This window comes from Hydra vulgaris, chromosome 01, assembly GCF_038396675.1.
Source record: "Hydra vulgaris chromosome 01, alternate assembly HydraT2T_AEP".
Lineage (NCBI taxonomy): Eukaryota > Metazoa > Cnidaria > Hydrozoa > Anthoathecata > Hydridae > Hydra > Hydra vulgaris.
Window position 1 is genome coordinate 8,803,989 of NC_088920.1, and position 21,397 is coordinate 8,825,385.

At 27.2% G+C, this 21,397-nt stretch overlaps 2 protein-coding genes across 2 annotated transcripts; both read left to right on the plus strand.

Annotated features, from left to right (window-relative positions):
- Positions 1 to 10,172: 10,172 nt before the first annotated feature.
- LOC136074053 (uncharacterized) lies at positions 10,173 to 12,924 on the plus strand. Its single transcript, XM_065786351.1, has 3 exons — positions 10,173 to 10,722; positions 10,841 to 11,161; positions 11,456 to 12,924. The coding sequence occupies exons 1-3, from the start codon at positions 10,173 to 10,175 to the stop codon at positions 12,922 to 12,924; spliced, it is 2,340 nt and encodes a 779-aa protein (XP_065642423.1).
- Positions 12,925 to 18,397: 5,473 nt separating this feature from the next.
- On the plus strand, positions 18,398 to 19,670 carry LOC136074054 (piggyBac transposable element-derived protein 4-like). The gene is made up of 4 exons (XM_065786353.1): positions 18,398 to 18,629; positions 18,689 to 18,985; positions 19,093 to 19,419; positions 19,486 to 19,670. Exons 1-4 carry the CDS (start codon positions 18,398 to 18,400, stop codon positions 19,668 to 19,670), a joined length of 1,041 nt encoding a protein of 346 aa, XP_065642425.1.
- Positions 19,671 to 21,397: the final 1,727 nt, after the last annotated feature.

A 21,397-nucleotide genomic window follows, 5' to 3' on the forward strand; every position in this document is an offset into this window, starting at 1 on the left:
ATATATATATTTATATATATATATATATATATATATATATATATATATATATATATATATATATATATATATATATATATATATATATATATATATATATATATATATATATATATATATATATATATATATATATATATATATATATATATATATATATAGAACAATTTATTAGTGAAAACATATGAAAACCAAAAATTTCTTTAAAATATATATCATATTTTATAAATAAACCTCTACAATTTCCTTGGTGCAACAACTCGATTATGATTAATAACAACTCTGTAAACATGAACTTTCTAATAATCTAAATCTTAATAAATTATAAAGAGATAAACTTAAATAAAAATGTATGAAAATGAATGCTTTATTAAATATAGAAAAAACAAGTATATAATAACACAATTATATCCTAAACCTCAATTTATTCATGCAAGAGAAGTTATTTTACATTTATTGAAAATCCAGAAACATTTTTTTCAAAGAGTAAAGGTTTTAACAATACTATAGATAAATTTTATTTATAACAAAATGTTGTCATGGCTTTTATCCCAATTATTAAAAGCATGTGAAAACATGAAACTTTCCATAAATATCTTCTAACGCTAGACCCCATCTATGAATTATAGTAATCTATATTTTCATTATTAATATCTATAACACAAAGCTTTAAATTTAAATGTACAATTTAAAAAAAGATTACAATAAATTAATTACTTAATAAAATTTTAAAAGCTTTTTGTATTACCTATCATTTCAAGCTACTAAACATTATCTATCTAATGTCTACTTAAACATTTTGAACTCGTAGCATGAAAGATCGTGACTTCATTAAGAAAACACTTGGTTAAGAAAAGTCTGGAAAATACTTAAAAACTAAGAAATAGTGTATTTTACAGAATACGGAACCCTAACTTATATAGATCAATAGGCGTAACTATGCGCACTAATAATAATAATAATAATAATAATAATAATAATAATAATAATAATAATAATAATATTCATTGTGCTATTTATATTAAGAAGCATAAGCAGTGAGTTCTAGTAGTGAAACTACCTATAAATCATTTTTAACAACAGACACTAACATAGAGATAAACCAAAGGTAAAAACATTACGCAAAAAATTATCGTAGATATTGTCATGTATTTTCAGAATAGTTATATTGAAGGCTAGACAACACTTAGACCTAAAGCATTAACACCGCTTGACTGTTAAGGTTGACGAATCTTGCTCTAGATCTATATCTCAAATATATTGTGCTTTATAGTTATACTAACTATAAAATACAATATTTTTTTTAAGGTTGTATAACATATAAAAACACCTCATTTTACAATCATGTACACCTTAGATATAATATACATTTCATACTATAATAAAAACACATTTATATAAACACATTTATAAAACAACTATGTAACATATTTCACCACATACACGTATTTACCAAAAACATTTTAACTTTGAGGATAATATAAACATACTTGCAAATCTTTAACAACTATAAAACAACATTTATTAGCATCAATTATTTTCAATGTAACAAAGAATGCAGACTACAATTCACAACATTGTAATGAAAAGGGTGAAACCATTTAAGAACAAAATTAAAAATTTCTAATAAATATATATTCAGATACCCTTTAAAATGAAGCATAACACAACATTCTTTTGACAAATTCCAAAAGAATTTTTTTTTAATTTTTCTAATCATAATTATTTTTCCGAAGAATATAAAATATACATATAGATATAGAGAAATATAAAATAGATTGAAATAAACGCAAACTTATGTATACAAACCTACATGACCACAAACAACAGTCTTATTTAATTTAACTTTTCATATTAAATACATAAATAAAATTTTATTCTTAATATTCTTTCTACAAAAAATAATCTTAATCTATAATTAATCTAATAACCTTAATCTATAAATAATCTAGTAATCTTAATCTATAAATAATCTAATAATCTTAATCTATAAATAATCTAACTTCTTCTAAATAATGAAAACAGGCTATAAAAATTAGAAAAATAAAAACAACCAACAACAAACAAACGATTATTTAAATTTTTATTTTAAACAATGAACAATATCAATTCTTTTTGAAAATAAAAGTATATCAGCTCTAATTTGCTTGCTGACCTTACTTGAAAGACCGCATGGAATATATAACCGCGCATAAAAAAGTCTAGAAACTACTTAAAAACTAAGAAATAATGTATTTTACAGAATGCAGAACCGTAATTAACAATACGAACATTAGGCGCGCTAGTATTCATTAGCGTAATAATATTTAGATAAATGTTTTTAAATATACAAACTAATTTTACAAGTTTATTAGATTTATTATTTTAAAATTTAAATTTTTATTAATAAAATATTATAAAATAATTCGTTTTCAAATATATTAACAGTTACAATTATAATATAAATTATTAGGGGAAAGGCGCCTATGATGGCATAGCGCCTATGATGACATACCATTTAGTGGAATATTTATTTCAATTTTTTCTTTTGAACAAGACACACATACCTTGTTTAAACGAAAATAATGACTTCTTGTGTTGCGATATTGACGAATAGAGAAAACCTTCTTTTTTTTCATAAAAACAGCATATTTGTTAGTGAAGTAAAAAGGAATTTTTACTCCACTAAAAAATTTTTGGTTTAAAATACACATAAAACGCAGTATCTCTAATGCGCATGCGCGAAATTCTACTCTATTGTTGTGTAGCACGAAAGGGTTAATTAGGATGATTACGCGTAATTTCTGGCATTTCTGAGAGAAGACTCTAAGGTTAAATAAAATTGTCAATAGACCCTTGATGCTAACCAGCCTTATCCTCCCTTATACCATCAAAGGATCGGTGGTTGCCTATGATGGCATTCTTGTGCTTTTTTTTTAAAATAAAAATAACTAATAAAAAAATAAAACTGATAAAAACTCCCAGGGTTATTTTTATTCTACATGTAACAAAGAATGTATCCATATCAAAACTTTAGTTCTTGGTCTTCAGGATACTGAATAATGCAGCTTCAAAGTTAAGTATGCCATCATAGGGGCCTTTCCCCTAAATATAACTATTATTATGGTATATAGATTTTTATAATTTTTTTATTGTTATTATGATTAATTATTGTTATTATTATTGTTATTATTATTTTTATTGTTGTTGTTATTAATAATATTATACTTAAAAATGATAAATTACGGTTATTGTTATTTTTTTTTTTTATTGTTATTATTAATAATACTATTATACTTATGTAACGATAACCTACGATTTGGTTGAATTTTGAAAAAACTTAATTTTATAATAAATATAAAAATTATATTTACATTATATTTGCACTTTTTTACATTTTTTACAAAAATTTATGTTTATAAAAATAATTTCTCAAGGTTATCGCCATAGTTTATTTTAGAGATGCGTCGTCAAAAAAATAAAAAAGTTCGACGGTTAAGGAGAATTTTTCTTCGAAGCTTTTTTGTTCGAAATTTCATGTTTCATCTCACGTTTTTACTTTACTTTAAACCGTCTTTAAATTTTATTTAATCGATCGAAATGTTATAAAATATAAAATGTTAATAAATATTAAAACAAATATTTTAAGTTAAAATATTTTTTTTTAAATAGTTTTCAATTTTTTTGTGAAAAGTTTTGTTTAAAAATTAGTTAAACCTTTTTTATTACGACTAACCAAGGACCTTAGGGGTCGTCCATAAAGTACGTACGCTCATAGGGAAAAAAGGGGGGGAGGTCTTCAAAAAGCGTAAAGGGGTAGGGGGAAGAATTCAATTTAAAAGGCCGTACTTCGATTTTCTAATTCATCACAATTTCTCAGCTAATCAAATAAAAAGTTAAAATTCTGACGAAAGATCTTAGTTTGCCAACGTAAAAGGATGTATGGTATAGGAAGTAGAGGGTATAATATCTCTCTACGCACACACATGCATAAACGCCCTCAGGATTTTTTGATGTTCTACATCGGACACTTTCACACATCGTACAAACTCCAAACTTAAGTATGTTTATACCTATGCCAAATGAGAAGGCCTTGCAAAAAATTGGGATGCCTGGGAACAAAGAGCTCTAAAATGTTTGTGTCCCTGCCCATACGTGAGGGCACTAATGTAGTAAATTTTCAACTTTACTATTTAAATTTATCGACAGATTTTGATATATATAGAAAAACTTGTAAATTACAAAAGTTATGACCAAGCAAATTTTCTGACCCTCTAAAATAAGGGGAGTGTAAATTTTGCAGTCATAACTTTTGTTAATTACAACATTTACAATATATGATGTAAAATCTGTCGATAAATTTAAATTTTGTTTTAGATATAAAAGTTGAAAAATTTACTACATATTGCCCTTAAGTATGGGCAGGGGCACTTGCCACACCTTAAATGCTAGCCCTGAGTAAAACGTATTTCAGACAACCTAACTTTTTAGTCAATAAAAAATGGGTTTAGCAGCACTGCGGTTAATGGGCCAAAGTTCCCCTCAAAAAAACCTGTCATTAAGGTCTCATAAAATCTTCCAAATTTACCGCTAGGTTTTGCTAAATTAAAAAGCTCCTTAATTAAGCAAAAAGTAACAAAAATTGCTGTCCCTTCCCCCTCCTCCTCAAAATAAGGGGTATGGGTAGTCTTCCCTCCGCACTAGGTTTTAGTCTTTGTTTTCAATATTACTGATCTCGCGTAGGACTCGCTTTTAACGGACTTTCTAAAGAAGGGTCCCTGATAAAATCGTCCGCCTTAAGTAAAGTCTATCTTTATTTGATTCGCTATTAAAACAAAAAAATGTACAACCCGGAATAGAACTTCGGTCTTCGCCGTCGATGTACTACACATTTACCTCTAGGCCATGCACACAAATTTAAATAATGTAGTTAAACTTTATTAAAATTAATAGTTGTATATATACTTGAAGATGTTTCTAAATCGCGCAAACAAAGGGCTCTGGGATTGTATAAAGTATTCAAGGTACCTCCTCCGCCATTTTTTTTTTTAATAAATTTTTTTATTGGAAAAAAAAAAGTTTTTAAAAAAAAAGAGGGGGAAGGGGATATTTGAAAAACGTACGTACTTTTTTAGGGAGTGGGAACTTAAAAGTACGTATGGCAACAGGGGGAGGAGCCATCAAATTTCAAAATTTTTGGTGTACGTGCTTTATGGATGACCACTGATATAATATTTCTTACTGGTTTCAAGTTCTTTCACAAATTATTTTTTATTCTCTCTCTCTATGCTAAATATCAGTATTAAACCGTCATTTTAAGAATTAATTTTTAACTTTTAACTAAAAAGAATAGTTTAAATTCTTTTACTTAAAACCAAATAAAAAATATAATAAAATAATACAAACTAAATAAAATATTTACAAACAATACTAAAACTTGTATAGCTCTCTTAAATAGAAATGTTTGCAATATAAAGATTTTATTGAAGAAAAACATCAAGAAATTAAATAATGTAGTTCTGACTTGTTTCTAACTTGTTTTTAATTTAAACAAAACAATTGGACTTTTGAAGTAGAGATAAGTAAAAATAAAATAATTTGACTTTAATAGGAGAATTAAAAAAAAGATTTTCCAGAATAATAGGTCGTATGCAAGTATCTCTAAATGTGGCTGGAAATAAAGTTTTGTTGGACATATTTGGTGTCTAACTTCTAATCTTTCTAAAGACTAAAATTTTGTTGTAAAAACAAAAGGTTTACACCTTTAGCTTCATGATATGGCTAAATATTTGTCGGGGAAACAAGAGGGATAAAGTCAGGTGGCGGTATTTAGCATATGCGAAAATTTTATAATAAAACAATATAAAAATATACTTTCACCTATCTGTATAAATATTAAATCATTGTAACTAGTTATAAGAGAGAAAGCTTTTCCATTCTAAGCACCCTCTCCCTACTCCCCCTCCCCACTCCTTTTATTTTTAAAGTAGCTGATATTAGTTTTATAAAAAAAATTACACGACGTCAAAAATTTTGCATTTTTACATTTAAAAAATATTTTTATCAAAAAAATTAAAAATAAAAATACCAGGAATAGAGTTTTAAAAATTATATTCAAAAAGGTCATATTTATAAGTCAGTGTTTTTATTTAAATTCTCTTTCTTATTTTTTCACTTTTGTAAAAATCTGAGCATCACAAACTTTCTTTGTGTCAAGAACATTGGTTTATTTTGCAAAGTTTTTTTTACCTTTACAACTTCAGTTATAAAGGTCAAACGTCAAATGTATTCATTTTATGCATGGCAAACAAATATCAAATCTCTATTATATATATAATAACCAAAACATAATAATCTTTTATTATTTACTGCAAATTTCAATGGGACAATGATCAGAAACAAAATCAACTTATGATAATTTATGTTAGCGAGTATATTAGGTATAAATATGTGGTGCAATTGTGACAGTAAGTATTATTATATTACACTTTTAATATTTGTTTTTCTGTTTTATACTTTTCTATACAGAATAAATTGTATGAATCTTTATAGATAAGGAGATTTTTTAACAATGTTGTTTTGAACACACCTTTAACACATTTTTTGTAGCAACGTGAATGATAACAAACTTTAATAGCAGAACAATCTTTAGAAAAAATCGCTCATTGCTACCTATTTTCAATAAAAAATTTGTTTTACTTTCATATTCATCTGCAAGTCACAACTTGGCAGCATTGAATGATAATGATTGAATTGATTTTTGGATTTTTTACAAACCTTTTTTAATAAAATATATTATTAAATATTATCTAATATATGTTATAATCATTCAGTAAAAAACTTCAAAAAATTAGTACAAGAATTTACTCTTTTAACAAAATCATTTAGCGTAAATCATTTAGAGAATATTGCTTCAAAATTGCTAATAAACGACAAAAAAATTAAAACTGGATCATAGTATTTTAATCATGCTTTCTTACAGATGATCCATATTCTTGGTTTAGTTATGCTTTCTTACAGGTTATCCATATTCTTGGTAGTAAATTATCAAACTTTGATACTTTTTTATAAAATTTGACAGATAAAACTTCTTTTAAAAAATTAAAAAATCTCTTAAAATCTTAAAATCTAAAGCTTTTGTTATAAACATAGCTCTTGTTATAAACATTTTTAATTTTTATCTTTGTTTTTTTTTTACTCTTTCTAAGGTCTTTTCTAAAATAACTTTATTTGAAAATCTTTGATAACAAGACCGATGATACTTAAACCTGGTCCTAAATAAATCTGAAACAACTGCAAGTTGTTGTAAATGCTGTACTGTATCTTGAAGTTTTTGTTGAAGTTGTTCTTTATCTTCTTTGCTTATATGACAATAACTTTCAAGAAATATTACTCTTTTACAATCTTATGCTCTTTACGCTTAACGAAATTCTGAAAATACCTTAAACGAAACTTTATTACTTTTACAAATTCGTCGTGCTTTACATTGTCTTAAAAATCAAATAAACTTTACACTTCGCTCTTCGTTTTTGTGTTTAGCAATCTTTTCCTTTTTTAATTTAATATTTTGCATAACGCTATTACATTTCTTGTTTTATAAAAAAGGTTATGGGTAAATCCTGCGCTATAACTTTTTATAATCTTTTTTTTATTTTTTTAATAATTTTATCCGCTTTATAATTTATGTATTATTGCTGAAAAACATTCTGTGAAAAATTTTTTTTAAGAGTCTTTAGCATTTTTTTACAAAATTTTTTTTTCTATAATATTAGAGACTTTACCCCAAAAACTAAAGATTTAAACTTAAATATCTTCACAACTTGATTTCCATAAAGAAAACAATAAGTAAACAAAACAATATATTACACACAAGAATTGATATATTTTATTTTTTAAAATAACAATCAAGTTAAAATGCTAAACATGAACACTTAATCTTTCTCAATCCTACTGTCAAAAGTCTTTCTTGTTGAATTATACATCATATAAGAATTTTCAAAGATATCTATGGTGTGTCAAAATAAATGTTCGCATGAAGGCATTTTTCAATCTTTCAATTAACACTGTTCCATGAAATAATAAAGTTTTAGCATTATTTTTTTTTACGTTTTTCAAACTTCAGAAATGCCTAAGTTACAAAAGTTTAAAAAAATCAAATTTTTTTACCTGTTCTCTATAATTAGAAGCAATAAAGTGCTTAGATTGTGCTGAATTTCTGATAGACTTAAGTCCAAGTTCAACTCTTGCATGTTCTCAATGTTCTTGCATATCAGTAATCAATTAATCAGAACCAATTTTTATATTTATTGAGTTCCATTCTAAAATTGGTAATTTGGAATGATTGCAACCATATATTTTATTACTGGAGCATTAACAAATAACTTCATTAATAAAACTAAGTTCTGGAACTAAAAATAAGGTCACATTAAAGTGTTCATTTTTATAACCAATAGGACACACTGAGAATCCTTTTTTAACTAGATTCATCAAATCTGTTAATAGTTTTTTTCATAACTTTTATTTCAACGCCAAAGAGTTGTGATAAATTAACCATATAGGCAATGAATCATAGAAGTTAACTTCAAAATTGCAAAAGAAGCTTTTTCAGTGAAATAACGATTACAAGCATGAAAATCTCCAGTGTCACAGGCAATTAAAGTTTTATATTTATGTCAAACTTTTTATAAAGGATTTTATTCTTCAGAATCAAGAAATTGCTCATCACCTGTTGTTTTTCAATTACAAAAAACCAAAATTCTTTGGAAAGTAGGTGGATTTTTTTTTCCTATTAGTAGTTTGTTTTCAATATAAAAAGAGTGTCTTTAACACTTACAGCTAAAAATAATACATCATTTTGAATTTCTTGAGTTAAACCAACATTTATATTAAAACCGTATTTTTGTTTAATTATCTTATTAATATCAGTCCCAAAGTTAATAAAATCACAAAAATCATGGTCTGCCAATTCAACTTATTTTCGAACGGCTTCTTTTTTGTTTTGGCTGATCTAAAATCAATAAACCTACAACATGCTGAGAAATTTTCTGATCCTCTTTTGCAATGCTTTGAAGAACAACTAAAGCTTCTTAACTATATTTAGGTTGACAGTCAGCAGTCTTATTTTTTTGTTGTTCTATAACTCGTGGATAAGGTAGTACATTACTATATGTTTTCTTAACATAGATATATTGGGAACACAAAAGTTAAATGTTAAAGGAAAACTCTTTAATTCAAGTGGGCAATAGGGTGTCCCAAAAATACGAAAAAAAAAAAAAAAAAGTTGTACACACCAAATTCTTTGTCTATACACTTTTAGAAGACCACTAGTATTGAAAAAAGGTTTTTAAGATCATTTCAAGTGCTTACTGCAGAAATTTGAAAATAGGGATTTTATTAAATATACTGATTTTTTTTAAACTCAAATATTTCCGCTTCTTCTAAATAAAAACTTACTCTTTTAACAATTCTAATAACTGTAGTTTTTTATAGTTTAAACATCTGTAATCATTAAAAAAAATATTGGTAGCTTTGTAGTAGGATATGGTGGCAACTCAATAACTTAGTATTATCACACTTTTCTTGATCACTGTTCTAAATATTAAGAACTTTTAAAAACAATATGTGTATATATATATATATATACTGATATGTTTTTAATACAATAATTATTTGAGTATTATTTTTGTACTTTTTTGACAATTAGTTGTTTTCTTTGCAATTATTGATTTTGATTAAACCAACTTTATCTAATTTAAAATATCGACTTGTGAATACACCAACTTTGAAAGCCGCAATCTTGATTAAATAAGGTAAACAAACTTAAGCCAATCGTTTTTTTCTGATAAAAAAACAACAAATCAAACTGTTACTCTTTACAAAAGAATATTTTGCGTAGTTTATTATTACAAATTAAATATTGATTAAAATTAATTATAAAAAAATTAAAATATATTTATGTTATGGCGAAAAGAAAGAAGACTGCTAAAATAAAAAAATCCAACTATAATGTTAATTTAAACCCGCGTCGACCACTTTACATTCTCAGAAGTCCAATTTCTGTTTTTCCCATACATCAACTACCAACAAATGGAACAGTTCTACGATATTATCAGTATGTTATTACAGAAAAAATTTAAAGGTTCAAGTCTACTCAAGAAAATTTCTCTTGCAAAACAAAGAGTGGGAGTAGGGATATGGTTTGCCATGACAAAGATTTTTGTTATGAAAGTATGGAGATATGTTGCCTTAGAAAAGTTGTAAACATATGGAAATATGCTGGTTTCGGAAAGTATAAAATTTCTGAAGTACAAATTGTTAAAAAATTTATTAAACTAAATAAACTGTACATTTCTATGCGAAATACAAGTTATCTTTCCTGGAACACAATTACCAAAAAAAATCACGAAAATCGGTTTGAAGAATTTCTTGAGAATTTATTTGATATTTCTCAAAACAACATAGAAGATAAAATCAAATCAGATAAAGATATGCCAAGATCGAATGATGCAGTTATAGAAGATTTGGCTTTTCTTCAAGATCAAAGAACAATGAGGAGAGGTGTAATAAGTGATAAATATGACATTGATATGCAGCAAAGAGTTGAAAGGAGAATTGAAAGGTATGAAAGAATGAGATCTTATGAAGAAAAATGTAGAGTTAATGAATATTTTGGATTGGATAGAAAAGTTGATTTTGAAATGGATGAAGTGATCTCTCATAACTCAGATGAATTTGAGGCATCAGGTAAATGATATCTCAAATTTTAACTTTAAATGAAAACTTTTAAATAATTATTCTTAATAATGGTTTAATTAAATATTATATTTGCTTTATAAAGTAATTACTGCTTTTCGTTACTTAGGTTCTGCTGCTCACCAATCTTCAGTTTCTAGTGATAGTGATATAGATTTTCAAGAAAGGGGTGAAACCCAGCTTCCAACACACACAAAGCTAAAGCGTCAAAAACACTCTAAGTTGGGCTGTTCAGAAATTGCAATAGAGTTTGACAGAGACAATCTTATATTAGCTACAACACCTGTTAGTGTTAGATGCGGAATCAGCATTCGCTCACAAACAATGTTTCTAGGAGCTGTTATTAAAGCTTTAGGCGGAAATGTCAATGACTTAAATATATCTAGAAGCTCAGTAGCTAGAAGTAGATTCAAGTATATTGAAGATTTAGGTAGATTTGTTTACATTCAAAATATTTATATTCAGGGTGTTAGCTAGCCCAAAGGTGTATATTGGGGAATTCACAATGGTTTCAAAATTCCTAAAAATCAATGACTTTTTTTTTTGATTCTTGTTTTGAGTTTTTTAGGACAATTTCTTGAAAATTTCCAATATTTTGCTGAACAACAACAATAAATATTCCCAATACAGTAAAAACGTGGTATAATGTTTAATTTTGGCTAACACCCTGATATTAAAACAATCAATAGTAGTTATAAAGAGAAATAAATTCTTTTTAATTTAGGTACCACCATCAGATCAAGCTATTACGAAGAAATGGCAGGAAAGAATTTGATCTTGCACTTTGACAGTAAGTTGGTAAAAGAAATAGAGGAAAAGTTAAAAATTACTGTTAAGAAGGAAAGGGTTGCTATATCTGTTACCAGTCCTGAATTTACTACAAAAGACGATCGCCTACTTGGAATTATACCTGTAGAGAGCACTAAAGGAAAAAATCAAGCCATTGTTATTCAAAACATTTTAGAGTACTTTGAAATAGCGGATAATATAATTGGAGTCTGTACTGATACTACATCAAGTAATACAGGTAGACTAAACGGAGCTATAATAATAATAAGTAGAATTCTTAATAAATGTTTGTTTTGGTTTATGTGTCGTCACCACATATATAAACTTCATATAAATCATGCAATACAGGCTATCACTAAAGTTAAATCTAAGGGTCCAAGTAAATCTATGTACTTGGCTTTTCAAAGAAACTGGGAAACTTCTCATGAATCTGTGAATTCAAGAGTTCCAGAACTGAAAATATTTGATTGGAACAAGCTCGAAATAGGTCGCAAGCTTCACATCTTGGCGCTAGCAGCTAAAGATTATGCAAAGTATTCCTTAGAGAATAAAATTTTTCCAAGAAATGACTATAATCACCTTGTAAAATATTTGGCTTTTTATCTTGGCGTCGAATCTGATAAGCTTAAAGAATTTAAAATTCATCAACCTGGAGCTTGTCACGAAGCAAGATTTATGGCGGATGCTTTGTATATTCTTTCACTAGAGATGACATCCACTGTTATAAGCTTTTTACCTGATGAAAATAAAAAAGAAATAGAAACATGTGCCTTTATTGTTGCTGTTTGTTATGCTCCATGGTACCTTAAATCTAGATGCGCTCAACACGCTGTACTTAATGATTTTAATGCTTTTAAAGCAGCATATGTTATCAAGGATGAATTTAATGCTGATATTGGTAATGCTTTGATTAAAAGTTTTTATAAACATTCGTGGTATCTTTCTCCAGCAGTAGTTGTGTTTTCACTCGTTGATTCTCACTTGGAAATGTCTGTTAAGTATCAGATTTTGAATTCGTTAATTTCTTTTCCAGTTCCAGAGCAAAAAAATATAAATATGGAAAAACCTAATCCAGTTTTAATCTTACCAAACAGCAAGCTTTCAGAACTTGTAACTGCTGATAGCTGGCTTATATTTTTACGCCTTGGAATCACAAATCAAGTTAAAGATTGGGTTTCTTCTCATCCCAACTTTTCAAAAACTGAATCATATGGTGTTTTTGAAGTTTTTGTTAAAGGACTTAGTGTAACTAATGACTGCGCTGAAAGAAACATTGGCTTAATAAACGACTTTTTTAAATATTCTCAAAAGGAAGAACAGCGCCAAAATATACTATTGATAGCAAGAGAGGAGAGAAAAAAAGTAACAAAGAATGTAACTCAAAAAGAACTTATAAATATTTAAAGCTCTCTATATGATAATAATAATATATATTAGTGGACAAAATAATCACACTGTTATTTATTTTATTTTGATATTTTGAAAAGCTTAAAAATAGAGATTTTGGAATTTTACAGTAAGCACTTAAAATGATCTGAGAGTAATTTTTTAGCATGTATTTGTCTTCTGCCTTAGTATAGACAAGGAATTTTGGGTGTACAAGAGGAGTTTTAAAAAAAAGTGTTTTTTTGTATAATTTTGGGACAGCCTAGTGGGCAACTTATCCTTGTAAAACCCGAAAAAACAAATTTTTTGCAGACTCATTTTTGTTCAAATTCATACAAATGATACATTGAATTTTAAAAAATTTTGAATTAAAGATTATTTAGTTTTTTTTCTGTCAGTATAATACTCTGAAAAAATATTTGGTTTTGGTTACAAAGGTTTTAATCTATGTAGGCAAAAACAGCACTTGGCTTTATGAAGTTTTAAATATGATTTGAGGTCAAAGCATTGGCAGAAAACACTACGTGACACTAATATTTTTGTCTTTCTTGCAAAACTAATAGAATAAATATTTTTTAGCAAAAACATTTTTAACTCCTAGACTAAGTTTAAAGCTGTTTTTTTAAGATTTATGAATACATATAGCCTGTTGAGATAAATATCTGATTTCAACAAAAAAATCATAAATTATTTTCAAAAAAATCCTCGATTTGATCTTTCAAAAGATTGGCTGCTACTCACCTCTGCTTATCTTAATTTAATCTTTGTTTCCCTTTTAAAAAATTTTAATCCGGAATTTAGGAGAGAATGGGGTATTAGCAAACAGCTTTGCGGGAATCAAAATTTAAGAAACTCAATCTTTTTGCAAACTTTACTACCAACATAATCAATATTATGCTTCCTTGTTATGTTCTCAACAAGGTATACTTCTAAAAGGTTTTGTTACGCATTCTCTTTTTTATTTCAATTTGGTCAATAGAAAAATCAGTAAGAGTTGGGGGTAAAAACCTTTGTTAGTTATCGAATGAAAGAAAATCCATTTTGTTTTTTTAATCTTTAGGGTAAATGTATTGCATTTGAACCAGTTAGAAATGTTTTTAAGTTCTTCATTTTATAGTAGTAAAGTATTAAATATCAAATAAAAATAAAATCATGCCCGAAAATAATACTTAAAAGATTAGAAGCTTTATGTAATTAACTAATGTCGATTAAAAAAAGAAGTGGTCCTTAAAATTGATCCTTGCCGAACACTACATAAAAAAATCTAAATCATTTTTTTCATTAGGATCGTAAAAAGAAACAATTTTTTTGGGATTTGTTAATTAAATTTGAAACCATTATAAAATTACAACATTCACAACAAAATAATTGAGTTTATGAATCAAAATGCTATGATTTACTGTATCAAATGCTTTTGATAAATCTAAAAAAATATCTAACGTGATTTGTAAACTTTTGAAAGAGTTAGAGATGTCGCAGACGAATTGGATCATTGCATGCTCAATAGAACTTTTTTAAAACAAAACTGATTTTTATAATAAAAATTTTTCTTCCTAAAATAAGTATATAATCTATTGTAAACAATTTTTCTAAGAATTTTGAAAATCTTGATAAAATAGAGGTAGGTCGGTAGTTACATATATTAGTTCTGTCTTCTACTTTGTAGATTGAACTAATCTTACCTATTTTTAACTAATCAGGAAAAACTCCTCGTTGTATTAATGCTTTGTAAACTTGAAAGAGAATATATTTTAATTGTTTAAAGCATTCTAAGAATGTATTTCCATTTATTTCATCAGCTCCAGGGGCTTTGTTTTTTTTAATAGGTTTAAATGATACTTGAAACTCCTCAAATGATAGCTCAGAAAATATTTCATTGAAGCAAATGCAATCATCCATCGGTGTTAAAAAGTTATTGAACACAAATTCGGTATTAGGAATTTTATTTGCCAGTTAGGAACCGATGTCAATAAAGAATTTGTTAAACTCGTGAGCTATTAATTTAGGCTCAAAAACATCTTTATTATCCACTCCAATCACCTGCGGTAGGGACCTTAAGCAATTTTTTTTGTTTTCAACCATCTTCTCCTATTATTTTTAAATTAGAGTTTAGAGTAAACTCCCTCCCCCCTCACCCTCACCTTAGTGAGTGGTGGCGGTAGGGGTCCAGACTATATACAGACCACTGATTTTGATTAATCTAAATTAGTTTCATTTTGAAATTAATTTAGATTTTTAGATTTTAAGTATCTAAATGTCTAAATTAATTTAGAGACTTTCATTTGAACCATAATAAAAAGTTTCTGCCCCCTTTATTTGTGTTCCTATCTACTATAAAAATTGAAAAATAGGATGATTTAAAAATCCTGGCATTTTTGGTGTGGGTTTGACAAGTTTGCATTTTGAAATAGTTGGGTCTAATGGTCTTATATGCTGTTAATCTTAGATCAAAACAAAGTGTTAGAAAAATTTACAAGCATCTCAAAATGGCAGAAAATTGGACTTTTTAAGCGAGTAGACATTTTGCTTTTAGATATATTTAAGTTTTAAACTGCAACAAGGTGCCTATATTTAGCCCATTTATGGCAGAAAGTAGTAGCTAATCAAAAAACTTATCTGTAAAGACTTGTGGATGAATAGAATAATGCTACAGTTAGTTTCATTTTGGCATATTTTAGAAATTTTAGGATTTCTTAAAAAGTTGAGCAGGTCACAATCTTACACAAGTAAAAAAAAGTATAAAAACCACTTTTTAAAAAGAGAACTATCAAGAAAATAGTTATAGAAAAAATGAGAAAAATGTTGAAACCGGTATGTTTTAAAAAAAAACATACCGGTAAGTGATAATAAAAAAAAGACGAAAATCAAAAGTTGGAAAAACAATATTAAAACATGAATAAACAATATTAAAACGATTCACTATATAAATTACAGTAACTTGAATTTAATGTAAAAAGTCACGCAAAAAAAATTACTCGAAAACTCGATTAGTTTGATTCGTTTAAGTTTGCTTCAAAGCAATTCTGCTCCACTATGCGTCAGTTGGTCAATAACAGCAGCTTAGTAATGCATTTTTAGATTTATTGTTTAAGAGTTCAATTGTTAAAATTTCTTTATTGCCGTCGAAAACGTTTAAATCAACTTAATGCCCAATAGTTTCCTTCATGTAAATAAGAACTCCGCCACCGCGTTTATTTGTATGTCTCTTGAAATACTTATTCAAAATGGGGAAGATAAAAATTCGCGTTATTACTTAAATCGTTAGTGCTTATCGAAGTTTCAGTTAAATAAATAATATTCAAAAAATTGTTAGTTTCTTCTAATAAGAATCTTTTCAAAGTTGTGACTTATGCTTCTGATATTTACGTGACGAACTTTAATTTGTTCGCCGTTATTAGATTTAAAAAGAGATTCTTCTATTTCACTAGGATAGTAGTAAAAGCAATCATTATTTAAATTATGACAATATTTAATCTTTTTTTTCATTTGTATATATTAGAGTTTTCATTTTAGAAAAATCAATAGCTCAACGTTTAAAATCGCTAACTTCCAGAGAATTGTAGAATCTCCTTTTATTTCTGCGACAATGTTATCTTTTTTATGCATATCTTTAACAAAAATTTTGTTAAATTTGATTACTGCATTCTTACCCTTTTTTAACTTCTTTTCACTTTTTTTTACGATGTTCCAGGGTTTCTTTCGAATAATCTTCATTGATAAAAATTCCAGTGCTTTTAAGTTTTTACACAGATGTTAAAATTTTAGAGTTTGCGGACTATAGTTTTGGTAAGTTGTCTTTAATTTTTCCTATTGAATGGGCTCGCCTAATCACTATATCATCGCTATTTCCAAGTTGGTTTTTTAAGATCTTTTTGACTGCTATTGCACAGTCATACCACGTTTCAGACAGTAGTTCTGCAACACCATCAACTCTTAAATTATGGCGACGAGATCTATTTTGTAGAACTATCATTTTTGCAGATCGATAGTTTTGTAGAACTTTAGTTGTTTTTTTCAAAGAATTTATTTCTTCAACGATCTTTAGATTAAATTGAAAGAGCATTTCCTTGATGTTTTCCTTTTGGAAGTTAATACTTTTATAAATGTCGCTTGTATCTTTTTCCAGTATTTCAGGACGGAATTTATTAAAACTAAGTTTTTTTTTCAAGTTTATCTCGTCTGTCTATTATTTTTGTGTTCGAACTCATTATTTTAGTAAAAGTTTCTTTTTGTTTTTTTATTAGCTTTTCAGTTTCTTTTAAAATGTTTTTGCGTCTTCAAGCTTAGATATTATTAGTTTCTCAATATTTTTCATCAATAAATTTATTTTTACACAATTAGAAAACTATAAAGATCAAAACTTCAAATCACCTTTAAAGGCAGCAATAACTTTAAAAGCAACTTTTACAAATTTTACATTTTTACAAATTTTAAAAATAACTTTTTGTCTTTTAGCTAGAAAAGAACCGAGCTAAAAGATAAAAACATCTTATACATATTACCAACATATCTAAAAACGACTGTACGGAAACAAATACAAAAGGAACCACTCGACGGAATTAAATCTGAACGACAGGCTGGAAAATACGCTTATATTTTGTGTAATAAACTACATTTTACTACCTCAAAGTCGCATCCAATATGTTCATGTAATTCAAAGTTTCCCAAATTGAACATGTAAACCGTGTAAGCAAAACTTTGCAATAAAGTTTTGTATGGCATTTTTAATTATGTGGTGATTTTTTGCAGATATCTCAGAAACTCTATACCATCTAGCTTTTTAAATTTCTAATAAAACATTCCCAATAACACACATGGCTGGAATGAACAACTTTAAATCTCATAGCTTTAGTTTTTCTGAAATAAATAATTTTTCGACAAAGTAAAATATCGACCATGATGTATTTCTTTTTATCAATTCGTTTACAGATTGCTCCTACCATATTTCTTTGACTTAGAAGAACTTCTTTTAAATATTTAAATGACAGAAATGCGCATAAATTTAAAATTGTTAACTCTTGTTGCAATTTTGAAATATTTCTCAACTTATTTGATGAAACATAAAAAATATTTCACGTAATTTGCTTAACCCCTTAACTGTGTCTGACGGATATATCCGTCTTTCAAGGGTGTAGCTCTACGTGTGTTTGACGGATATATCCGTTTATTGGAACTGTAGGCTTATATGTGTCTGACGGATATTTCTGCATTTTGGAACTGTTGCACCGTTTGTGAATGACGGATATATCCGTTTTTTACTTGAGTTAAAGAACAGATCAGATATGATAAGGTTAAAGCAAGTTTTTATTTATGTTATGTAATAGCTTTTAACAATAGCATGGTCTTTATTTTATACTCTAGAGTTTTTTCAAAATATAGCTAATAGCTTTATATGACAATGCTTTAGTTTAGTGGAAAAGTAAACATGGCTTCGGCTAGAAAATCTTACCTTAAAAGAAGTAATTAATCTGTTCAAGATCTAATTGAATTCATGGAAGAAAGCGATGAATTATCTGATATTAGTTCTAATGATGGTTCTTCTAATGAAGGTTCAGTTAAATCTGTTACAGAAGAAGAAATAATTTGCTCATCATCAGCAGATGATGATAATGAAACTGACCTTCTTGACACTGGTGTAATGCAATTAGAACAAGATAATACAACCGATGAACCGAATTGGGTTAAAATAGACGGTTATAAAGCAAATTTTTTTAAATTTGAAGGTAATACAGGACCTCATCCAAGTTTTATAGTTAATAGTACTCTCTTACTATATTTGAAGCATTTGTAACAGACGACCTCGTTGATCTTATTGTCGAGCAAAGTAATCTTTTTGCAGTACAATATCGTAAAAATAATATAATTAAAGATAGATCCCGAGTTCAAAAATGGATACCTTTAGTCAGAAACGACATCAGGCTCTATATAGCATTCATTTTATATCGTGGAATCTTATGGAAACCAACACATGCTATGTATTTTTCAACAAACCCTCTGTTTGACACACCACTAATAAGAAAAGTATTGTCTTTTGATAGGTTTTGTCTTATTGAGAAGTTTCTTCATATTGTTGATAACAGTAGTTTGCCAATACATTTCTGTAAAAAAGCAAAAATTAACCGATCTATGACTACCTAGTAAACAAATTCAAAACTCTGTATATACCAAATAAAAATATATCAATAGACGAATCACAGCTGCTTTGGAAAAGCCACTTAAGCTGGAAGCAATACATTCCAAGCAAGCGTTCGAGATTTGGAATGAAGTCCTTTGCATTATGTGAATCAGCTACTGGCTATATTTGGAATTGTTTTTTGTACACTGGTAAGGAAATGACTGAAAGTTTTGCACCAGACTTGAAAAAATACAAATATCAAGCTACTAAAATTGTTATTACTCTAATGGATTATTTAATTGGTAATGGCTATTGTTTACACATTGATAATTGGTATACATCTTATGAAATTTGCAAAGTATTGCTGGATCATAATACTGATTGCATTGATACATTACGTAATAATCGCAAACAGTTACAGTAGGATATAAAGAATGCTAAAATTAAAATTGGTGATACTTTAGTTCGATATGATACTAAAACAAATATAATGTATACCAAATGGAGAGACAAGAAAGATGTGCACATGCTGAGTACCTGTGTTCAAAATGATACAATCACTGTTAATAAAGCTGGCAGAGAAAAAAATATTCCTATAGTGATACATGAATATAACAAAAACATGGGTGGTGATGACCGATCGGATTAAATGTTGACAACATATGAATCCGAAAGATAAAGACTTAAAAAAAGGTACAAAAAGATTTTTATGCATTTGATTAGCGTTTGTGCATTCAATGCAAATATTATAAACAATAAGTTATCACCTAATATGACATCCTTACAGTTTAGAGAGTCCATTATCAAAGAAAGCATTGTTAAATACCATGAATCCATCGAGAAAAAAAGAAGTCGAACTTGAGTATTACCTTCTCCTTTAAGATTAATAGAGCGTCATTTTGTTGATGCTATACCAGCAACAGAAAAAAATATGAAACCAAGTAGAAGGTGTGTTGTCTGCTCTGAAAACAAGAGTAGATCAGATACCCGATATATGTGTCAAGACTGTAATGTTGGTTTGTGTGTTGTGCCTTGCTTTAAAATTTACCATACAAAAGAAAAATTTAAAGGTTTTTGTAAATAATTGAACTTTTGTTATTATATTTTAAATGTCTTACAAATCTTTATTTTATTTTTTTGTTGCCTATAAAATTTAGTTCCTCGTTGATATTATCAAGAAATGTTAAATGCTATTTAGGGTTTTTTTTTTTTTTTTTTTGCAATTTTCGGCGTACTAAACGAAAATTAATTAAACAGTCTAAAGAAATCGTTAACAAAAATATTTTGCCGTAAATAACAACGTGATTTTTAAAATTACGCCACAGTTAAGGGGTTAACTGAAACATGGATAAACTCAAATGATATTAATAATTCTACACGTTCTTGTATTCCATATTTTAAAATAGTTTCTTTAAAAACGTGGTGGTCACGGTGATTCCATAATTATTAAAACATGGACTTTTGTTATGCGCATGCGTTGGCTGCGAATACATAAATATCATTAATTTGATTAATCGTATATCAGTTTAATGAGTAATGAAGATTAGATACAGGTGTTTAAGGTTAAAAATGGAGATTAGGAATAGATTTTTATGTTGAAAATTTACACACTTAAGTTAAGTGGGTCAAAAAGTGATATTTGTTAGCCAAAACCCCTAAAAAATATTTTAACTATTTTTTTCTTATTACAAACAGTTTTTACATTCTTATTACAAACAGTTATTACATTGAAAAACAAAATATCCACAAAAAAAATATTAGTTTTAAAAAACTTTGACTCTATTTTTATAGTTTTTAAAAACTTTGACTTCATTATTATTTTTAATTGGGTTAAAAGTAGAATTTTAAAAAATTATTGCATAGTTTTTTAAAATTACAATTTTTACCCCAATTAAAAAATTCCGATATAAAATTCTTGTTGCAATAAATTTAGCAGCAAGAATATTCCTTAAAGTATTTTTTTTTTTTTTTGTTTAAAGTATACTATGACAGATTCTTGCAATAATTTAGTAACACAAGAGGGTAGTATTTTTATTATTACCATGCAATGTAATAACAAACCAAAGTGGGTTAGAATGGCAAGTTTCCAGTTAAAAACTCATTACAAATCAAAACAAAAAATACTATTAATAAAAACTGTAACAATATATTTTAAAAATATTTTGAAGTTTTTTTAAATGCATTGATTAGATTAAATTAGATTGTATTTATTAGAACAAAAAATACATGTTCTAAACGACACGCAGGTCCATATTGATGGATACTAACAGCGTGATCCAAAATAAATAAATTATCTAACAACGTACAACATTAAAAAAATAATTCATATACAACTAAACAAATAGATATTAAGTCAACGCCAACATAAATTTTCCA

Coding starts and splice junctions, on each gene's coding strand:
- LOC136074053 (XM_065786351.1), top strand. CDS start 10,173: ATGGTTTGCCATGACAAAGATTTTTGTTATGAAAGTATGGAGATATGT. Junction 10,723..10,840: donor AGATGAATTTGAGGCATCAG/GTAAATGATATC, acceptor TTCGTTACTTAG/GTTCTGCTGCTCACCAATCT. Junction 11,162..11,455: donor CAAGTATATTGAAGATTTAG/GTAGATTTGTTT, acceptor TTTTTAATTTAG/GTACCACCATCAGATCAAGC.
- LOC136074054 (XM_065786353.1), top strand. CDS start 18,398: ATGGAAGAAAGCGATGAATTATCTGATATTAGTTCTAATGATGGTTCT. Junction 18,630..18,688: donor AAATTTTTTTAAATTTGAAG/GTAATACAGGAC, acceptor CTATATTTGAAG/CATTTGTAACAGACGACCTC. Junction 19,420..19,485: donor TGATTGCATTGATACATTAC/GTAATAATCGCA, acceptor GTGATACTTTAG/TTCGATATGATACTAAAACA.